The sequence below is a fragment of the Pleurodeles waltl genome, chromosome 3_1 (assembly GCF_031143425.1).
Source record: "Pleurodeles waltl isolate 20211129_DDA chromosome 3_1, aPleWal1.hap1.20221129, whole genome shotgun sequence".
Classification (NCBI taxonomy): domain Eukaryota; kingdom Metazoa; phylum Chordata; class Amphibia; order Caudata; family Salamandridae; genus Pleurodeles; species Pleurodeles waltl.
The window spans coordinates 400,942,997-400,963,308 of NC_090440.1; the positions used below are offsets into that span (position 1 = coordinate 400,942,997).

At 45.4% G+C, this 20,312-nt stretch overlaps 1 protein-coding gene across 14 annotated transcripts in view; it reads right to left on the reverse strand.

The window, feature by feature from the left end:
* Positions 1-13,465: 13,465 nt before the first annotated feature.
* The window catches only part of PPIP5K1 (diphosphoinositol pentakisphosphate kinase 1), a 1,126,642-nt gene continuing 1,119,795 nt past the window's right edge, over positions 13,466-20,312 (reverse strand). For all 14 annotated transcript variants that reach the window (XM_069222621.1, XM_069222618.1, XM_069222612.1 and 11 more), the window contains one exon: positions 13,466-18,964. In XM_069222621.1, the coding sequence (XP_069078722.1) occupies positions 18,423-18,964 (542 nt within the window). In that variant the 3' untranslated portion in view covers positions 13,466-18,422. The remainder of the gene's footprint in view (positions 18,965-20,312) is intronic.

The following is a 20,312-nucleotide window of genomic DNA, read 5'->3' on the forward strand; positions in this document are numbered from 1 at the left end:
GCCTGTCCAGGCGAAGTTGGAGACGCCGGAGAGAGCAACGGCGTCGAAGGATGCGGCGTCACCGTGGGGCTGACCTCCCATGTCCTCCGGCGCCGATCCGGAGACCTGGAACGAGCCTCCCTTGAATGACGCCAAGATTCTCTACGGCGCCGGGAGTCTCGATGACGCCGATGTCTTGGAGAAGACTTTTTCTTGTGATGCTTCTCCTTTGACTTGGCCATAAACAGCTTCGCCTCACGTTCTTTAATGGCCTTCGGATTCATGTGCTGACACGAATCACAAGTCGAGACGTCGTGGTCGGAGCTCAAACACCAAAGGCAATCGGAATGAGGATCCGTCACCGACATCTTGCCTCCACACTCACGACAAGGCTTAAATCCAGACTTTCTCTGCGACATTATTTCTACAGAGAAAGAGTACGCAGCAAGATATACACTGTAACCGCAAGAGTAACAGTTGCTCCCTCGAAGATAACCGTTTCGAATGCACGGAAAAAAGGGAACTGACGTCTGCACGTCGTCGAGGACCTCTTATTGCCTGTATGACGTCAGACGGCGTCGCGTGCGAGACAGTGACGTCCTCGTCGACGTGCAGAGACTAGTAAGAAGATTTCCGTTGAATGCTGGCGCCATGGGAGTATTCATGAGGTGAGGAATCCACAGGTAGTTGTATCCATCAGAACCATGATGTTGAACTAGTTCAAAGTTTTCATGGCAACAATATCTCAGATAAAATATTTGAAATACTCACCAGTTGAACAAGTTACTTACCTTCAGTAATGTAACGCTCTTTCTGTGGCTGCACTTTCCTGACTTCATATTCCTCACTTTTAAGCTATCCTCAGATGCCAGACTAGATCCGGAAGATGTAACAGAAGTTTCCACACATGCTGGTAGGTGGTGTCATGTGGCTCCAGAAGTGACAAAGTGGGGCAGCCTGTAATCACCACCTTTGCTGGCTCATGTCAGTTTCTGTTTGCCTCCTTCAACACGGAGTTCAGCAATAATGAGGAATACCAGTGTGCAGACCTCTAGATCTGGACCTTTTTAGATAGAAAAAAGGCCATTTCACAGAGCGGTGAGGAGGGAGGGCAGTAAAGAATCTGAGGTTAGAGTATCAATCCCATGGATAATTCTAACTGCACATTCATCACCTTTAGAACAGATACCAAAGCAGTACCTCCCAAGGTTGTGGGTCTGTTGAATGGCTCATACCAGAAAGTCCTGCAGGACTGAACTCGCCAAATGTCCTTCTCATCAGACCTGGCTCCCAAGGCTGTAGTTCTTTGTGAATGTGTGCAGTACTGTCCACGTCATACTCTGACATATGTCAACACTGTGGCAGCAACCCTGGCCTTGGTGGAATGCGCCTTCAACATCTCTAGATGCTTCTCCTGGGCCAGTGCATAGCAGATCTGAATGCAGAGGACTAGCCACCTTGGCAAAATCCTTTTCTAAGCTGCCTTGCGCCTTTCTTTACCCCACAGAATTCCACAAAGAGCTGATCATCTACACAATGGTTTTTGGTACAATCAATGAAAAAGCTCTTTTGGGGTCCAGTCAATGAAGTCTCCCTTCCTTTTTCAAGGGTGAAGCAGAGTACAGGACTTTGGGAAAGTGATGGTTTCCCCTGCATGAAAAAGTCATGACCATTGGCTAAAAGGCTGCCCTGGTCCTTAACACTACATTGTTTGTGAAATAGGTGGTGTAAGGCTGCAACACAGAGAGAGCTTGTGGGTCACTCATGCGACGAGCCAAATACACAGTGACCAGAAACAGTCTTCAGCCAGGTGTCATAGAGGACATCTGTGCAATAGTGTAAATGATGTACAAATGAGCAAAGTTGGGGCCTTAATACTGTGGCATCACAAAGGGTTTTAGAGAAAACAAACAGTAGGACCCTTTTAAGTTAAGACTGCTGCGGCACGTATAGCGTAAGAAGCACTAGCCTATGTGTACACACATGTGCAGACTGAGTGTGAGAGACTACCGTTGTGCACAGCTTGGTAGTTGCCGTTGCCCAAAAGCTCTCCTCTGAAACAAGCAGCTGTTGCAATTGACTGCGCAAGCACAGAATACTGAGACAGCGTAATCCTAAACCCATCTCAAGCCTCTTTAATACATTTACAGCCACTCCCTGCCCTTCAGATAACTCTTGCAGCTTTCCGCTTTCTCCCTTTGTGATGTTTTTTTGTTTTTCTAATCCGCCGTCTTTCCCATATGTGTCTTTTGCTCGCAGTAAATGCTTGAAGAAGAAAAATAAGTGCCAGCCCTCAAAAATAAGTGCTGATGCCCATACCCGAAACCACTGGCTCAAATTAAGCACTGGTAGTTGCACCCAGGTAGCATGCCTGTGGTAGTTTGAAACTGCACATTCGACCCTTTTTGACAGGCCTAATCCTTCCTTTAAAATATTAATAAATCACCCATAAACAGGCCTTATAGCCAGTAGAGCAGGGTGCATGGTGTTTAAATGATGGACAAGCGGGCAAGGTGCATGGTATTTGAAAGTAGGGCATGTGGAGGGCGGAGCCTAGCTGGGCCACAAGGTGGCTGCTCACTACAGGGCTCTGCCGGCCAAAAACAGAATCCTTCACAGATCCATTTACAGCAGGTTCACTAAACTGTCCTAACCTGTCACAGCGGCCCTCCTGAAGAAGCAGCTGTGCGGTCAGTGAAGTTTGGAGCCGCTGGCCCGCACCCGGGGACCAATTTGCGGAGGACAGGGTCGTGGTCCGCAGAGTGCTGGGGTGCGGCCTAGACCATACGGTTGGATTGAGGTCCCCTGCAAAGGACCAAGGGCCATCAGATCTCCCAAATTTGGAGCAGAGACTCTGAGGAGGGGGGCATGCTCCACCTTCATCATCTTGCCATTGTTCCAGCAGCTGTGGCCCCTTGGCTGGGTGGGGCATGGCCTGTTGAGCCGGTGCTGCTGGAAGGCCTTGCGGCCAGGAGTCCGGCCAATTGGGGTTAGCGGCTCGGTAGGGCCCGTGATTTCCATTCGAGGTAGAGAGCAGCAGTGGGGGATGGCTTGAAGTGAGGCTGCCTCCTACATACACTGCAGTGCCACCAGGAGAATTACTGTCCAACGCTGACAGCCAGTGAAGCCCAGTGTGGACCTGTGCATGACAACGCTGGGAGATTCAGCCACGCACATTTCACACCCCTGGTGAGTGTGTAATAACTTTTCTTCTACCTGGCACGTCGCCTGATGATTGTGGGGTTCACCCTGGACTCTGTTGGCCCTAACACCTGCCCTTAGGAACAATGGCAGCCTGGGCACCATTACCCTTGAGGGCCAATAGGCAGCTCCTCTGACTCAATCAGCATTATCTAAGAACCTCTGCTGCGGGGGTTGCTCTTGACATTGTCTGCGCTGCTCTGTAGCCCTGCCAACTCAGTTGCCACCTTATCTCGCTCAGCGGCCTCGGGATCCAGAGCCTGCTTGACCCCCCCCCCCACTCTTCCCTCCCCCCCCCAAGAGGAGAGACCGTCTGGGGAGTGGCAGGGCTCGAGGGTGGGCTTATGGACAAGTCGGTCAGCTGGGAGGCGGGAGAGTGGGAAAAGTGCTTCGCGGGGGAGGGGGCTGCAGGGGCAGCAGCAGTGCGGGAGGGCCAGGGCTGAGCGGGAGGAGAAAGTGTAGGAGAAAAGGAGTACAAAGAAGTAAAAGGAGAAAGGGAATAAAAAGGAATACAAAGGAGTAAAAGGAGAAAAGGAGTAAAAATTTGAAAAGGAGTAAAAAGAGTTCAGGAAGTAAAAGGAGAAAAGTAGTAAAAAGGAATACAGAGGAGTAAAAAGAGGAGAGAAAGAGTGAGAGAGCAGAGATACTTACTTACTCTACCACCGGATCGAACTGAGAGCCTGCTGACTCTCAGTTCGAGGCCCTCCGCCACCCGCAGGCTCCTGCCTGCGGCTCATCCCTGGTGGCCCAGTGGCCATCTACAAGTAAGTATCTCCGCTCTCTCACTCTCTTCTTTTTACTCCTTTTTTCCTTTTACTCCTCTGTACTCCTTTTTACTCCTTTTCTCCTACCCTTTCTCCTGCAGCTCGGCCCTGTCTCCTACACTGCTGCTGCCCATATGGCCCTTCCCCAGTGAAGCTCCTTTCCCTCCCTTCTGCCTGCCAGCTGACCGAACCCCCCACCTCTCTCGCCTTCTTAATGGCGGCCGAGGCGCTGCAAGATGGAGACTCCTCTGACCTTTGGTCAGTCTGTTGCCCTCCCCAGCTCCTCCTACTGCTGCCGTCTCTGCCAACAGATCGAACTGAAAGCCTGCTGACTCTCAGTTTGATGCCCTCCTTCCATCCCTGGTGGGCCAGTGGCCATCTATAATTAAGAATCTCAGCTCTCTCACTCTTTCTCTCCCCTTTTTACTCCTTTTACTCCTCTGTACTCCTTTTTTTACTCCTTTCCCCCTTTTTCTCCTTTTGTACTCCTTTTCTCCTACCCTTTTTCTCCCGCTCGGCCCTCTCCCTCCTGCGCCACTGCTGCCCCACCCCCGCAAAGCACCTTTCCCACCCTGCCACCTCCCAGCTGACAGAACCCCCAACCTCCCTCCCCTTCTTAATGGCGGCCACAGCGCTGCAAGAGGGTGACTCCTCTGACCTTTGGTCAGAGTCTGTTGCCCTCCCCAGCTCCTCTTGCTGCTGCTGTCTCTGCCACCGGATCAAACTGACAGCCTGCTGACTCATTTCGAGGCCCTCCTCCACGCGTAGGCTCCTGCCTGCATCTCTAACCTGGTGGCCCAGGGGCCATCTACAAGTAAGTATCTCCGCTCTCTCACTCTTTCTCTCGTCTTTTTACTCCTCTTCTCGTTTTACTCCTCTGTACTTGTTTTTACTTCTTTTCTCCTACCCTTTCTCCTCCCGCTTGGCCCTCTCCCTCCCCGCGAAGCGCCTTTCCCATGCTCCCACCTCCCAGCTGACCGAACCCCCGCCTCCCTCCCCTTCTTAATGGCTTCTGTGATGCTGGCATGCCAAAGGCAAGCACGTGTGCGCCGGGACGGCACCCAGCTCCAGAAACCCTGGCTCACCAATGAGTCATCCCAGGTCCACCCTCTATTCCCACCCAGCAGGCACTGGCCACCATCCCACGCTTACGGAAAACCACCGCCAGAGGAAGGTCCTTCAACCGGCTTGCAGCAAAGAGCTGAAACCACCTACCCTTATACCTCATACATAGTTCATCGCTCTCCATCTTCAGGAATGAGCGTCAGTCGTGGCTCTTCGAATGAGGGTCTGTCCGTCCCCCCCGCACTCCCTCCCTGAGCACCTTGAGACCCTCACGGGTGAGTAGTTGCGCTCTACAAATACTGATTGGTTGATCACAAGTGGGGTTCATCTACTTCTGTTGGACCTGCAAATATCGTAGTGAAGGAGCCCCGCAGAACAGTACATAGAATTTAATCACTGGCTTTCTGACACACCATTGTCTACAGACCTGGCCCATCTGCACCACAATCATGGGTAAATAAGACGCGCAGCAACAGAAACTCACCTTCAAGGGTAAACGTCACACCCACCAGGTTGAGCAAGGGACACCAGCTGAGGGTTCCTTGAACCGTTCTGGGGGGACGCCCAGCAAGATAACGACCTTAAGGAACTGTTAGTGGACATCCAGACCAGCCTTAAAGCCATCGATGCACAGCTGGACCTCCTCACTAGCCACCTAGATCACATGAAACATCCAGTAGACAGACATGAGGACAGGCTGGACCATTTAGAAAACTGGGTGTCAGACACAGATGACACTAAGGCTAACTCCAAGGAACATTTTTTGTGAATGGACAAGATTCTAGACCTCATCGAATCAAAAAAAAGCAAGACTGATCACGTCATAATAACCTCAGAATTACTGGAGTTCCTGAATCCACCGCCATCGATAAAATTAGGGCTTCTGTGGAGTCCATGCTTCGTGAGCTCTTTGGGGTGGCCTTGTCCCCGTTCTTCATAGTGGAGCGAGCGCATTGCTCACTCGTACCGTGTTAGCCCCACCCGCTGCACCGTGCTCCGGCTTGACCCATAGTTGCAAGACTCCTTAATTACAGGAACAAAAACGTCATCCTGAGCCTTGCCTGCCACCGCTGGATGGTCCCTTATCAGGGAAATGAACTCTCATTCTTACAAGACTTTACTCTAACAGTACAGGCCAGTTGGTGGGAATTTTTACCAGTCAAGAGACTCATCCAGAAATCCGAAATCCAATATGTCCTCCTGTACCTGGCCAAACTACGCAACCCTCACGAAGAGAAACCTCACTACTTACCGATGCCAAAGCTGCCCTTAATTTTGCCAAACATATAACTGTTAAAAATCTGTCACCCAGAAGTTCACAGAGAAGCCAAGGAGAGAATCCCCTCAGTGACAATGAATAATAGACCAGCCACTCCATGGCCGCCAACAGCACAGGTGTTTTGGGGCCTAGACATTCCCAGACTCAACTCATGGCTGGGTGGTGGTGCCCCCCTGGGAGGGTGCCATGATCACAAGTTCGCAAACTACCTTTGGGGAGCCAACTGACAGAACCCTAGGTGCTTGGCACCCAATCGGCCACCCAGTCAGACCTTGGCTGGGTTGTTCGCCTGGCTCTCCTCTACCTTCAGGGATGTCTTCCAATTTACTTGTTGCATCGACAGTGGGGCACTTGTGTGAGGGGAGGGGTTGTCATACTGAACCGTGTTTGAGGGTTGGAGTGGGAAGGGGGTGGGAATGGGGTTGCAAGATATTGTTATTGGTTGGTCTTTTCCCTCTCAAGGTCCCCGACACAGCCCAGCACTTTGTTTCTGACCCTCTATACACTGACCACACCACGTCATTCCTTCATACTCCCCAAACAGTTCTTTCTCATGGCGCAATGACAACAACTAAATGCCTCACCTGGAACATTTGCGGACTCAATGACTGTAGGAAAGCCCACTTTATCCATGCATGCCTCACCAGACACCAAGTAAACATTTGCTTTCTCCAGGAGCTTCCCTTACACAATCCTCAGCACCAGGGCTGCGCGCAAGAAGGTGCAGCAAATCTTACACTTCCCTGTACTCTAGGTATGCCAGAGGCGTAGCCATATTGCCACACAAAGGCCTGCAGTGGGAGTTGAGATGCACCGTCTGCCACAAGGGTAGTTGCTATGTTCTTTTAGCTGATACCATACATAGACACAAAGTTATATTGGCAACAGTTTAAGGCCCCAACACTGATGATCCAGAGTTTTTCTCAGGGATATGGAAGCTCATAAACAGCCTCAGCCCTGCGGCAATATTATGGGGGATACTAGTCGATAAACTGGACTGATCGGCAGCCTCTAGATGCCCACACCCAAATGCTGCAATGAGACCCAAAACGATCATTCATGACAACTATTTACAAGACATTTGGCGACACACTCGTGACTTGAGCTAATAATCCCACAGACAACCCCCTGCGCCTTAACTTCGTGCTTGACCCCCAGGGCACAATGAGATGTGGCATTCCGCGAGGAGATCCGTAAAGAGATAGTGGAATATTTCGCACATAAGAAGGGTTCCGTAAGTTCTCCATCAACACTGAGTAGGCTTTAAAGGTGGTGATCCAATGTACTTGCAATGCAAAACAATCAGGTATCCTGAAGGCCATATGGGGGAGACTCACACAATTAGAACGCAACATTCACACCCGTGAACTAGAGTACTTCGGTTCTAAAAGTGCAGTCACTATGACCTTTTCTGAACTGTACCCATAGGACCATTTTATATGACCATTGGAGGCGTCTACAATGTCGCGCCCCATGATACTCGAGATTCTCCTCCACTATGAACTTAGAGCCACATTGCCACGTACACTTGTATTCCACCTGTATTCTATTATGCAGGCCACAGCTCCGGCCACAACGCCAGTGGCATGCACAGCATGGGAGACCGATACAGACCCCCCCAATCACAGACATCCAATGGTCCTACTGCTGCAGCCAGATGGAAACTCTCTCACCCAATTACAGACTGTGATTAATAAACTTAAAGTTTCTACATCAGCCATACTGCACCCCAATATCCAGAGTTGTTGAAGCAGTTGTACTGGTTTCTGACTTAAATGCCCAAAAATATATATTTTGTTAAACGTAGGACTAAATCATGTAATGTTCCACATTTTCTTACAGTAAAAAAAAAAACAAGTCATTTTCACTGCAGCAAGGCTGGCTGTTTCCATAGGGTAACACTGGGCTATACTGTAACATTTAATAAATTTGGATTGGTAGCAGGTAGAGAAATATTACAAGGTCTTTTTTAACAATGATTCAAAATCCAATTTAATGTTAAATTCAAATTTGGCTTACTATTAAAGCAAATTAAATTTTTAAAAGGTTACCATGTTCCCGCCTAAAGCCTCTGGAGGGCTTTCTGTAAGTAATCAATGGTCACCTGGAACCTTAAAGGCTCCAATGTAGTGAGATATGAAATGCCCATAAGACAGGGACAAAGAGCCTTGGATGTGGGGAGGTTTTGCCCTTCCACTGACAGGATGGTCTGGGTGCTGCAACCAGCCCCTTTGTGCACTTCAAGTGGGCCTCCTCTCTCACAGGGAGTTGTAGTTCACAATGAGGCCTGCCCTCCCTTCTATCCTTTTCCTCAAGCTGGCTCCCAACCCAGTTGGAGGGGAGTCTGTCCCTGAATTGGTTTAATACAGACTAAAGAAGAGGAGGGGATGGTCATTTCCAGGGCTAGAACTCTGGGTAACCACATGAGCTCTGAACAAGGGAAGAAAGGTTCTCTCATACTGGATTATCCCAGAACGCTGTGCAGGAGGGTTGAGACAGAGGTGGAGGGGGCGTTGTGGCATCCTAAGACTGGGTAGGGATGCACGACATCTAGTACTTTCCAGCTACACCTTTAAACCCGTGCACAAGGGATAGTTAATGAGACCCTGAACATGGAAAGTGACAACCACAGTGTAACGGACAGCTGGAAGGAAAAGACTTCTATGTCCCACTGAGGTCTTTCTACCCAGCTGACCCCCCAGGACTAGATGGGTCTTCTCCAGCACCAGTGGTGCTGCCCCCCCCCAACCTCCTTAGGAGCAGTTAGGGAAGATATAGACTTCACTGCCACCCCAAGTGCTCTACAAGGCAGCCAGAACTCATTGGGGCTAGGGAGTGTGGGCAGGGGATGTTTAGTTACCTGGTAGTGGAGGAGCTGCACAACAAGCTTAACTAGCAGGAGTGGAGCACAAGGAGCCAGAAAAAGTGATGACTGGTGCAGGGAGCCAGTAAAACCATCTTTGCGCCAAGAGCGCTCTTTAGAGACTAAGAGGGATGTTGAAAATGCTCCTGGTGGCAAGAGCTTGCCATCAGGATTAAAATGAGCAAATGAGCCTAGGATCGACAAAACTTGCACATTGGGACAGAATTATGCTCCCTTAAAAGACCTGACCTTTAACCCAAGAGAGAAAAGAGAGCATGTGGCACTCCACCATATCTTGAACAAATACCCCCGGGGCGGGCTAGGGCCCGGGGGTTGGTGCCAAATGATGTATTTATTACTGGAGGAGCAGGGTTTCATGGGTGCCCTCCCCCTGAACTCAGATTGCTCCACGGTCCTCCATATTCCCGGTGGCCTGCGCAAAAAGATCCAGACAACCAGCAAAAACTACTTATCTAAAGGACCCCACGCCCAGGCAGGGATCTCTCACCTGGCTGCTTTGCCACCACCCCATTCCACCATGCTTGTGTCTGGAGGAGGTGTCCTATATTGGATGTTCTCCCTCTCAGTGCCTTTCTTCAAAAGGAGAAATTCAAAATGCTCACACCAGCCCAGGTCCTGTCTGCCCTAGACCATTGGTCTAAAATGTCCACGTTCCCCGGCAAAACAACCGCAGATGAGGATACAATGAGGGTGTCCTGAGAAGTATCCCAACCACTGGAATTCTGGGGTTCTTCATACGAATTATCCTCATCATATTGTGGGATATAACCATCCTGTTAATCATAATTGTCACGGTCTGAGTCAGTGCTGAAAAGACTGTGTGAAGTTTGGTCCCTACTGCGTGGTAAGTTCAAAGTGTATGAAATGGACGAATTGCCTGTTGGCTGCGTGCTGTTCAGAGCCAGGCATGACCACAACGGTCGAGGAGGATTCTGATTGGAGTTGAATAGAACAATGGGCTATAAATCCGCCTTTGGTGTTGATGTGAAGGGACCTGGCACAGGGGCGTGGTGCTGGAACCTAAGTTGGCACAGGAACTGGTGCTAACCTGATACAGATTCAAGAGGCATAGATAGCACACAGGATGGACCCTTTGGAGGATACCTGACTGGCGGCGCACAAGAGTGAACTGGTAAAGTGCTGAAAATGTGCAGCATGGCTCACTTCTCAGATGGACCCAGAAGCTCGAGGAGCACCAGGTCATGACTCCGATGAAGATCAGGACAAGACTGGGAGGCACGTGGACACACTTTTGCCCTCTCTGGAGTTCAAAAGTAGTAGGAAGGAGTCAATTTGAGCTTTTACTTCTAATCCTTTTTCTTAGACTTCAACTGTGACAAAGATCTGCTGAGGGAATGACTTCCGGAGGCGGAATGGGACAGACATCTGTATGCGACAGTCCTACACAGTCTGAACCCTGTCATTTAAGGCAGTGACATTTTAGCTTGCAGACTGGTGAATTTAGATGAAATTTGTGATCCCTAAGACCAAGTTGAAGCTCCAGACCTGCATCTTAAGGCACAGAAAGAAAGGAACTGACATCAGTGAACATGGATGGCACTTATATGCGGTTCCACTTTACATTTCCAGAGTGGAACCACATTGGTGCTGAGCTCTTCAACACCACCTACCAGCATGCAGGAGTTCTACTTTAAAGTTTCTGGTTCCAGTCTGACGCCTGGGGAATATTCAAAAGGTGAGTAATCTGTGGTGGGATCCAAAATAGGATGACGGCCACTGTCCTTCTTTGGCACAAGGAAATAACTGAAGTAACAGTCAGCCCTGATTTCCGGGGCCGGGATCGTATGTCTTGCTCCTTTGGCCAAAAGAGCCTGGACTTCTTGGAGCAAAATGTACAGGTGCTCCTCCAAAAAACGATCAGATATAAGTGGGAGGAGTGGTGGGTATAAAAGAAATGCGAAGGCATAACCCCAATAATGATCTGCAGGACCCTCCTGTCAGATGTTATCCTTTGACACCCTTGAAGGAAATGCCTGATTCTGCCTCCCACAGGCTGGTTTTGTGCCACTAAGGGCAAAATAAAGCGGTTTGGTGACTGCTACTGGGGGGCTGGGAAGTTAGCTATCTCTGATGGCCAAGGCATTGTCTGCTTGAACCCTGCCCTCGACCTCAAAAGGACTGGGTTGCCTGTTGTGGGGGCAGTCAGACCTGCTACTAGGCAAAGGGTCTGCAGTAGACCCCAAAGGGGCAAAACTGATGGGAAGTGTCTTGCCGGGATAGAGAGGCCTAAGGAAAGTGCTATGGCCCAGTTTTCTTTAAAGCATTTTAATGATGAGTGGGCCTTCCTGTTGAATATGAGAGGCCCATTGAACTGCATGTCTATTGAAGAGGCTAGCATGTCACCTGGAAAGCCTGTGTATCTCATCCAAGCGTGCTGTCGTAGCACCAGGTTTGTGCCAACTGCCTTGCCTAACCAGTCGGTGCTGTCCTACCCAGAACGTATAATATACTTAGTGACATCCTAGTCATCCTGTCTGGTTTGACGGAGGTTGGCATGAAATTTTTTGGGGACTGCTGGTAAGACCTAACTAACCATACCTCAAAATTTCTTGGGGACTGCTGGAAAGACCTCACTAACCATAGCCCATGGAGCTTTGGAATAACTTCCCAGCAAACAGCTGTCATTTACTGAACAAAGGGCCAGCCTGGAAGAGGAGAACATTCATTTCCTGTAAGCTTTGCTATGTTTGGACTCTCTGTCTGGGGAAAGAGTAGAGAAAGAATTGGGATTCACTCTACTGGTGGAAGCCTGATTCAACAAACGTTTTGGTGTAGAGTATTGTGTTAAAAAAAACAGGGTCATCTGGTGCCATCTATGACACCTGGCACCTGTCTGTCTACTGGAGAACATAAAAAATGCTTAGCTCAGGTGCCCATAAAAGTGTCTGTCAGGACTTCATTAAATAGAAGTAATGGTTCAGAAGAAGTTTCCGCAGGCTGCAACACTTCAGTCAGTTGGTCTTTATTTCCATTGTTGGTAGTTTTAAATCTAATACCTCCATTGCTCGTCCCATTATAACAGCAAAAAAGGCACTCTCTCCTATTGATGAGCCAGAGGGAGAACACAACCCAGTGTTTGGGGAAGTGTCCAAATGAATGGCCTCTTGTAGGTCCATAAGTAAATTGTCATCATTAAGTGTAGTATGAAATAATCTCCCTCATCCCCATTGTCATGTCCAAAGGCAGGCTGACTGATTAGTTGTTGGGAGTGCTGTAGTGCATCTCCGACATAAAGCCATGGTTCTTTTTGAGTCAAACAGAATTGGAAGTGGGTTTGTTGGTACGGCTACAAGATGCAACCTCACTTGGCCATAGACAAGGTCGGTTCGGAGTCAGATAAGACTATGGGAATGGGGTTTTCCTCCAGGGGTGGTGGCGTCGGTGCCAGCATCTATGTCAATGGAACCAGCATGGGTTTTGGCGTGGATTCAAAGTTGTCCCCGGTGTTGGAGCAGAATCCAAGGTGGGTTCAGCAGACACAGATAGTGAAGAGGGAAGACTTAAACAGCGATAAAGAATGGTCCCATGTACAACCTTGGGAGGGATTTTACACTCTGTTTCAAGCGGGATCAGGACTTTCATGTTTCTTTTGATGCTCAGTGATGTACAGCTTTGTGGTCTCAAATTGCTTTCAGATTCAGATTCACTCCTCACTGTACTTGGAGTGGAACCCTGAACTCAAACATCACAGACACACTTGATGGGCATCTGTCACAGATACCTGCTTGAAACTGTCACTACAAGGTTTGAACCGTAGTTTTAAAAGGGTACACAGGTCCCTTGCATACTGGAAAAAATAGGCGTTTTTAGGAAACATTTGCCAACTGACAAAAAAAAGCTGGAAGCAAGCTCCAGATCTGCGTGTAAAGGCCCAGAAAGAAAGGCACTAATATCTGTGCATAAGAGTGGCATTTATTTGTAGACTTGCGCATCACTTTTTTTTATTGTAAGGACATCAATGCGGAGCTTCATGACACCACCTAGCAGCGTACAAGAGCACTGCTATTACATTTTCCAGATCCAGTCTGGTACTTTAGCACGTTCTAAAGATGAGACATCTACAGTTAGGAGTACCCATCAGAAACAATATGTCAAACAATTGTGTGATGTTTGTCTTCAACCACCAACAAATTGAACTTCTTTACAGAACACGAGACCATCACTCTTTACTCCATGTTGCACACACGCCCTGATCTAATTTAGCTTTTGAGGCCTGAAGCAAGGATAAATCGCATCTGAGCAGCTGAAATAAAATGACTATCGACAGCTCAGTGGATTAATAAAAGATATATTTCTGTAATTCAATGCAATCAGGAAAATACAGCAGGATATACAAAACGCCATAGCTGTAGGCATATGAGTCAATTTCAAGAATGAAAGACAACTGGAAAAGAAAAGGGGCATTCAAATACAAAACATTACACACATAGCTAGCGCACATCATATTTTAGTGTACATGAACATGTGTGCAACAATAAACATTACAAGCAGCCAAATGAATCAGACATTAGTCTTCAACTTTACATTGGATTCTGCAGATGAAACGGGTCTTTACTGTACTGCATTTGGGGTTGATGATTCACAGTTTAATTGGTATAGATATTTTCACACACATACAGATCTGTAGACCATTTACACATACACACACACACACACACACACACACACACACAATATAAAATATATCGTTCACTTTTCTACATAGGAATAAGCAGGGACATTTGTAGAATGTAGCACAAAAATAGGTATTATAGTCATCAAGAAAAGCACAATCCAACATAAAAATGGGAAAATGGGAAGCAACATTTTTCAATTGTCTTGCAAATGGGTAATCCGTTGAAATTATGTCAGTGCCGGAGAGGCCCGAAATTAGCAATCTCACTCGCTGCTCTCCTGTTGTGGAAAGAAAGTATTGTTTTTTCCAATTAAAACTTAAAGGTTTAATATGAGAATGACAGAAATGTCGAAGCAGATTATCAGGGAAAGTCAATCCATGTTACTTACTCTGTAGTGATTATGGAGTGGAAATCATTGGATGCACATAGTGATATGCCCTACTCAGCATGGTGCTGAAAGTCCACATGATGAATCACATAAATATATAAATTAAATACATACTTTCATTATATAATTATGTCTCTATAATATAGATCATTTACTAATGTACTTAAAGCAGACCCTGATTTAGTTCCCTTACTCTCCATTATCACACAAAAAAAGAATACAATAGAAGTCAAACTGCAATAAAATGGTAAAAACTAAGAAAATAGGATACCACGCTCTTTAAAAAGAACTTTCTGTAAGCATATACTCACAATTGCATTATAGATATCTTTATCTGACAGTAATCAATTATTAAAGTTGGATTCGTTGACTACTCATTTTGGACGCATCATACACAACAAAATAAACTAGCCTGACAGCACCAACACGAACTTTGTCAGTCTATATAAACGATGGCTATATTAATTACACACAAACAAACGGCCATTACATATTCCAGTGATAACCCCCTTATAACAAAGAAAGTTCACACCATGTACCACAACCAGTATTCTTATTTTAATCCTTTGGGTAAGCAGGACCGCATTGTAAATAAACATTATGGGGCACAATCAGAGTTTGGTGGGACACCACCCTATCCACAAAACCAAATGTGACTCTGCACAGAATTAACTACAGATAAAAGCAGGGGGAAATGTGTATGAAATGGAGGTAGAGGGGATATCAACTGGAATTGTTAATTCCGGTCTCAGTAGCTCATCTCTTTAATTAGCAGCCATCTCATAATGAAGCCTTGGGTAAAACACATGTATATACTAAGCAATTCTAAGTTAAAAATAAAGTTATTTTATTTAAAACAAAAAAACAGCAAATTATGGTGGCGCTAAGAGGTCTAAAATATGTTGTTTGGCATACAAGGATGATAAATTAATCGCAGGGATTGTTATTTCCTCTGCCAAGGCTCAGTCAAACAAATAACACCGAAATGAGTTTCCCCACTCACATAGTCTCTTTAATTAGGGAAATACCCAATCTTACTAAATGTGCTTTAAATAAATGTACGTAAAAAAACCATGACGTCCTTCTTTAGTAAGTATTCCCTCACTGTCTCGCCTACACTGTGCAGGGAGACACATGTTGCATCAAGACATTGTTACAACTTTCTATTAAAATATTTCCTAAAATATACACTAACGCATCCCAACTGTATGATTTTCTTTTTACTAGTGAGTCGATTCCCCACCACATAACACTGTAAGCACAGGAGAGTGTTTAGTCAGTTTTCCAAAGTATATGGACATGCCATGTGATGAATCTATTCAGATATTGGCTATTCACTAATAATGCATCAAAATATAAACTCACCATATTTACTATTACAAACACATAAATTACAACGTGTGTTTGGTAGCATTATACATGCATACCACTGATCGACAGTAACTATTTACTGACTAGAAGCAGGGACATTTGAACATCACCCTTGGCCCAATCCTTACACACGTGTGCACACCCAAGTTTAAATTATGAGAACAAAAAAGCAGCAATCTCTCAACAAAACTTCCACATCTTGATAGACAGAATCAAGGTTGCTGAAATATTTAATTGGGAAAGTGTACTAATGAATGTGGCACTTCATCGTATGACAGATTATTCGCATTTTTGGATTAGGGTTGGAAATGCGAGACTTCCTGGTGGGGGACCCCACGAGACCAAGGATAAACCAAACCCTTAGTCTTATAAGTCAGTGGGTATTTGTGTAGATCTAGCATGTAATTCCAAACCCGGAAAAAGACATGGTTGATCATGTCAAAGGCAGGTGCGTTCACAGGGTGGAAGTGAGAAGGGAACACCTCTGAATTTGTCGTGAAACAAGGGAAAAGGTTTTTCAACTGGATCTTTTTTTCCATCTAGTGTAAAAAAAAACTGACGTGTTTAAGTATCTGTGTTTCACATTTACATCATCCACATCGTTATATTTGATAGGAAAATCCATATATGTGTATTTTACACACTGGTGTATTAGGGAAATCTATGATTGCTGTAGATTTCCTAGAATACTCCTGAATCTGCTCCAGACCTAGGAGTTCTAAGACAGCATTTTTCCAATTTACAATGCAGGTATTCGCATGCATAAGGCAAAGAAGAATCTCCACAGTCCACACCTAAAATGCCACAAAACCTCTCCTTACACAAAATAACACAAGACAAGTCAGCGTCTTCCACCTTAAAGCAAATCCTATGCATATCCTGTTATAATGGCTGATTTCAAGTTTAAAAAATAGGTGAAAAATTGGAAATGTTTAAAAATGAGTGCTCAGAATATTTTAAAAAAATACTCTGTTCTTTAGTAAGTAATAATTCCTAAGAATGCTTTACATCAGTGTTCTGTTGGCAGTGCTCTAGATCTGTGTCAGTGCATTGAAATGATGTTCAAAGGTCAAACGAAAGTTTACTTTGTGCATTGAACAATTTTGACAAGAGCTGTCTGTGTGAGCCCCGCAGATTTTAATGATCCTAAACACATAATTTATTTTTGAATTCTTGCCACCAAGTTCTGATATTACATAAATAAATACAAATAAATGTTACAACTATCATGTTTAAAACTTTATGTCACATGGGGCAGACGTCGTTCCTAAACATGACTTATGAGATCACAACCTAATAAGTAAAACAGGACATGTTTCAGTCAGCCCCAAAGCAAATGTTGTTGGTGTTTTTTTTTTGTTTTTTTTTTACCAGAAAACACTTCTACATTTTTGTGATGCTGATAACTGACAGATCTTCGCCTGTGTCAACCTGTCGGTGTCAATTCTCGTCAATCAACGCGATGGAGAATGCCTTCACTTTTGCTAGAGTATAAACAAATGCACTGTGAGAGGAATATTGTTTGTTGGCATTCTTTCAATGCGGGCATTCCGGGATATTTGGTTGACATCACTTGGTGCAAATTTAACAAGCGGTATTAGATTCAAGCACGAATGCGCCCCAGAACAGTAAGTTTGTCATTACCCCATGCCTATGAGAATTTGCGTATCAGAATACTCAGCAGTCTGAGTCATACCCATGCCTTCCTATGCAATGTTGTTTCATAAGACGTCGCTCTAAATACAATCCAGACCTGTCTAACTTGACTGCCTAAAAGATTGAGTGAGGAGCAACCAATATATGCCTGCTTAACCACTTTTACTGTGCATAAAAAAATCTCTTTATCTCAGAATGAAAGAAACCCCAGAAACTATTATTTCTCTAAAAATCACTTATGATCCTAAAGGAGTCTTCATTCACTCTTAAGAATTTGAATGAATGATCCAATACGCCCTTTTTCACTTACTACTCCAGGATTAAAACATTGCATTATGTTGATCAATTTACTTTCACATGACAAGTTCTGCTATGCAATGACTATAGTCTGTATTGCTTTGTTACTGAACAACGAATCCGTTGCCAAAGATTTCACACTTTCTCCCCCTTTGCATAATTAGCACTGCACATGCTCTTCACGAATATCAGCTTTCCAAGAAAACCCTTTCATCATCACTTTAGGTGGTCAGATCCAGCTCCTTTCATGTCTTCATGTAGGTACAGATGCCAGGGTGTGGTTATTTACGCTGCATATATGTTGACATGGTAAGAAGTCATTTTTAAGACCAAGGATCCTTCATCCAATCCAATTAGATAGTGGGTAAACTGATAACTGAAGGCCAACTGAAGATCAGGTGAATATTTAACATAAGAGGCAACTTGGCCAACTAAACCTGTCTTTCACATAGCTTCTGTTTTCAGAATACCAGTTTGCCACGTGGTTGCTTACTCACTATGTCACCGATCTTCAAAATCTGTTATGTGCGTGCATGCCTTAGTGGTTCTAAGGAGTCAAGCATAGGATGCGCCAAACTCTACAAATCGTTTTTGTTTGATGTCAGCTGTTCCGACAGAGCTTGAACATAAAAAAAGTCCTGCTGATTCTGAAGAAACTCAATCTGATTCTTTTTCAATGTCCGTTGACTCAAGGTTTACTAGTTCGTTGATACTGGATGACTGATGGTTAATCTATTTCTTTTGGTTTTAAATCATCTGCTTGAATTTTGAAAGATGGTGATCCGAAAGACTTTTCCGTTTAGCCACTTTCTGAAAACACTGTCAATGCTTTTTGAAAGCACTGTCAATGCACTGGTGCCTGTTGTACTAAATTAAGTCTCTCAAAAAGCTTCAGGGATGGTTACTGGCCGTGGAAGACCTCTTCGCTGGCTAATACAGGATGTTCTATCATCGCTACATTTAGCAGTGGTTCACTGTTTGTATGCTGGTCTTGAAAAACTGCCTTGTTAGACAGAGGTTGGCTTGGAAGCGACGCCTCTCCAGGTGGTTGCTGGGCCACAACAATTTGTTCACATGTAGGACGTGAGCCTGGTAGAGCACCTTCGTGCGATGGTTGCTGGCCTAAAACAGTTTCATCAGTGAGCAGCTGCTGGCCAGGGAGAGGCTCTTCAATATACAATGGCTCTGTTAACTCGGTTTCCTCTGTGAGCAGCAGCTGAGCTAGAGGAGTAGCTTCACCTGACGGAAGCAACGTCTGAGGTGGTACATTATTGTTGGGCTGCTGGCTATGGGGAATCACCTCCTGTGAAAGGTCTTGCTGTGCTTCGCTATTCTGAGCAATTATAGGCAACTTTTCGTTGAAGCTGATGCGTGTGGAAATATCAGAGCTGGTGGGTGAAGAAGGGCCAGCACTTGACACAGTACTTGAAGGACCACTGCTATCTGTTAAAATTGGGAAAAAAAACATTTATTAACAGGCCATGGAATCTCAACAGTTAAATATGATTGAGATCTAGCAGTTAGGTGCGCAGAATGAGTTTTGTTTATTTGTCATGGTCTTTACCATTTAAAACTTACATCTCTTTAGGTACGTAACTCAATGGACCAAGTCATGTCAACATCATGGCAGCTGAATCAGCGGTACTGACCACCATATGCAGAGCTCACTGCAGTTAATAAGCAGTGAAGTATCGTGCCCAAATGCTAAGTAGAAATCATTCGGTTTCCCATATATTATCACTTAGATGTCAAAAGATAATTATTTTCAAAACTACATAATAAAATACCCGTGACAGACTTAACAGAAAACTTGAAACTCTTGAAACTGACATCATTGAGCCAGCTTGATGCAAATTTGGAAAAAGTGCTTAAGCATTCGATTTGAGCTAGGCAAGCCAGGCACAAGGTCTGATAAAAGGTGACCTACTTTGTTCTCAGGGTTCACCCCGAATCACACTCAACACCTAAACGGAGAACGGTCATTCGGGCCAAAAGCTTCATTTAACATCTGCACGTGTGCGCCAGGAAATGCAGAGAATCCATTTAGAGCTTTGCACCAGCTCCAAATAAAACCAGTTGAAGTAATCAAATCTTTGCTGAAGCCAAGGCATAGGTAAATATTTCAATGTTTAATTATTAACTGAGGGCATAACATAGTTGGGGCGTAAAGTACTCCTTTGAAAACAGTTCCGCCATTGCAGCTCCTGTCTTGTGGCGATCAAAATCTAGACTGAAGTGAATAGTTTGGGAGAGTTCTCACATGGTGCATAGCTAAGTATACAAGCACTGGGCAAAACAGTGCAACTAGGCAGTTCTTCAGTTATGCACCAAACAAAAAACTAAAATAGTTTGCAGTAATTCTACTGAATCAAGTTCCAAAGAGGGAACTCCAGACCAGTTTTACTCATCCTCATACATTGCTACTCTCAGAACACTCCAGGCCACAATATTTCTAGCAAAACTGTAGCACCAATGTCATGACTCTCACGCTGCTACTTGTGTGTTCCAGTTCCTTAACACACAAGCAGAAAAACTGTGGAAATACTATTTGCGCCTCTATTTCCCTGAATAATGTTTTAAGTAATATTCCCCCCCAGTAAAATATGATTACTCCATTCCTTATTATGCACGCAGCAAAAAAGGTGTGCAATAGATTTGTTACAGTAGTGCACGGATGGAGCTATTGAGCAAGGTGTCACATCTGCATAATATGACCCAATCACACGAGTTACAAACGTTCAAATTTAAAGCGTGATGAGTAGGGCGTTCAGTCAAATTAACTAGTAAAATA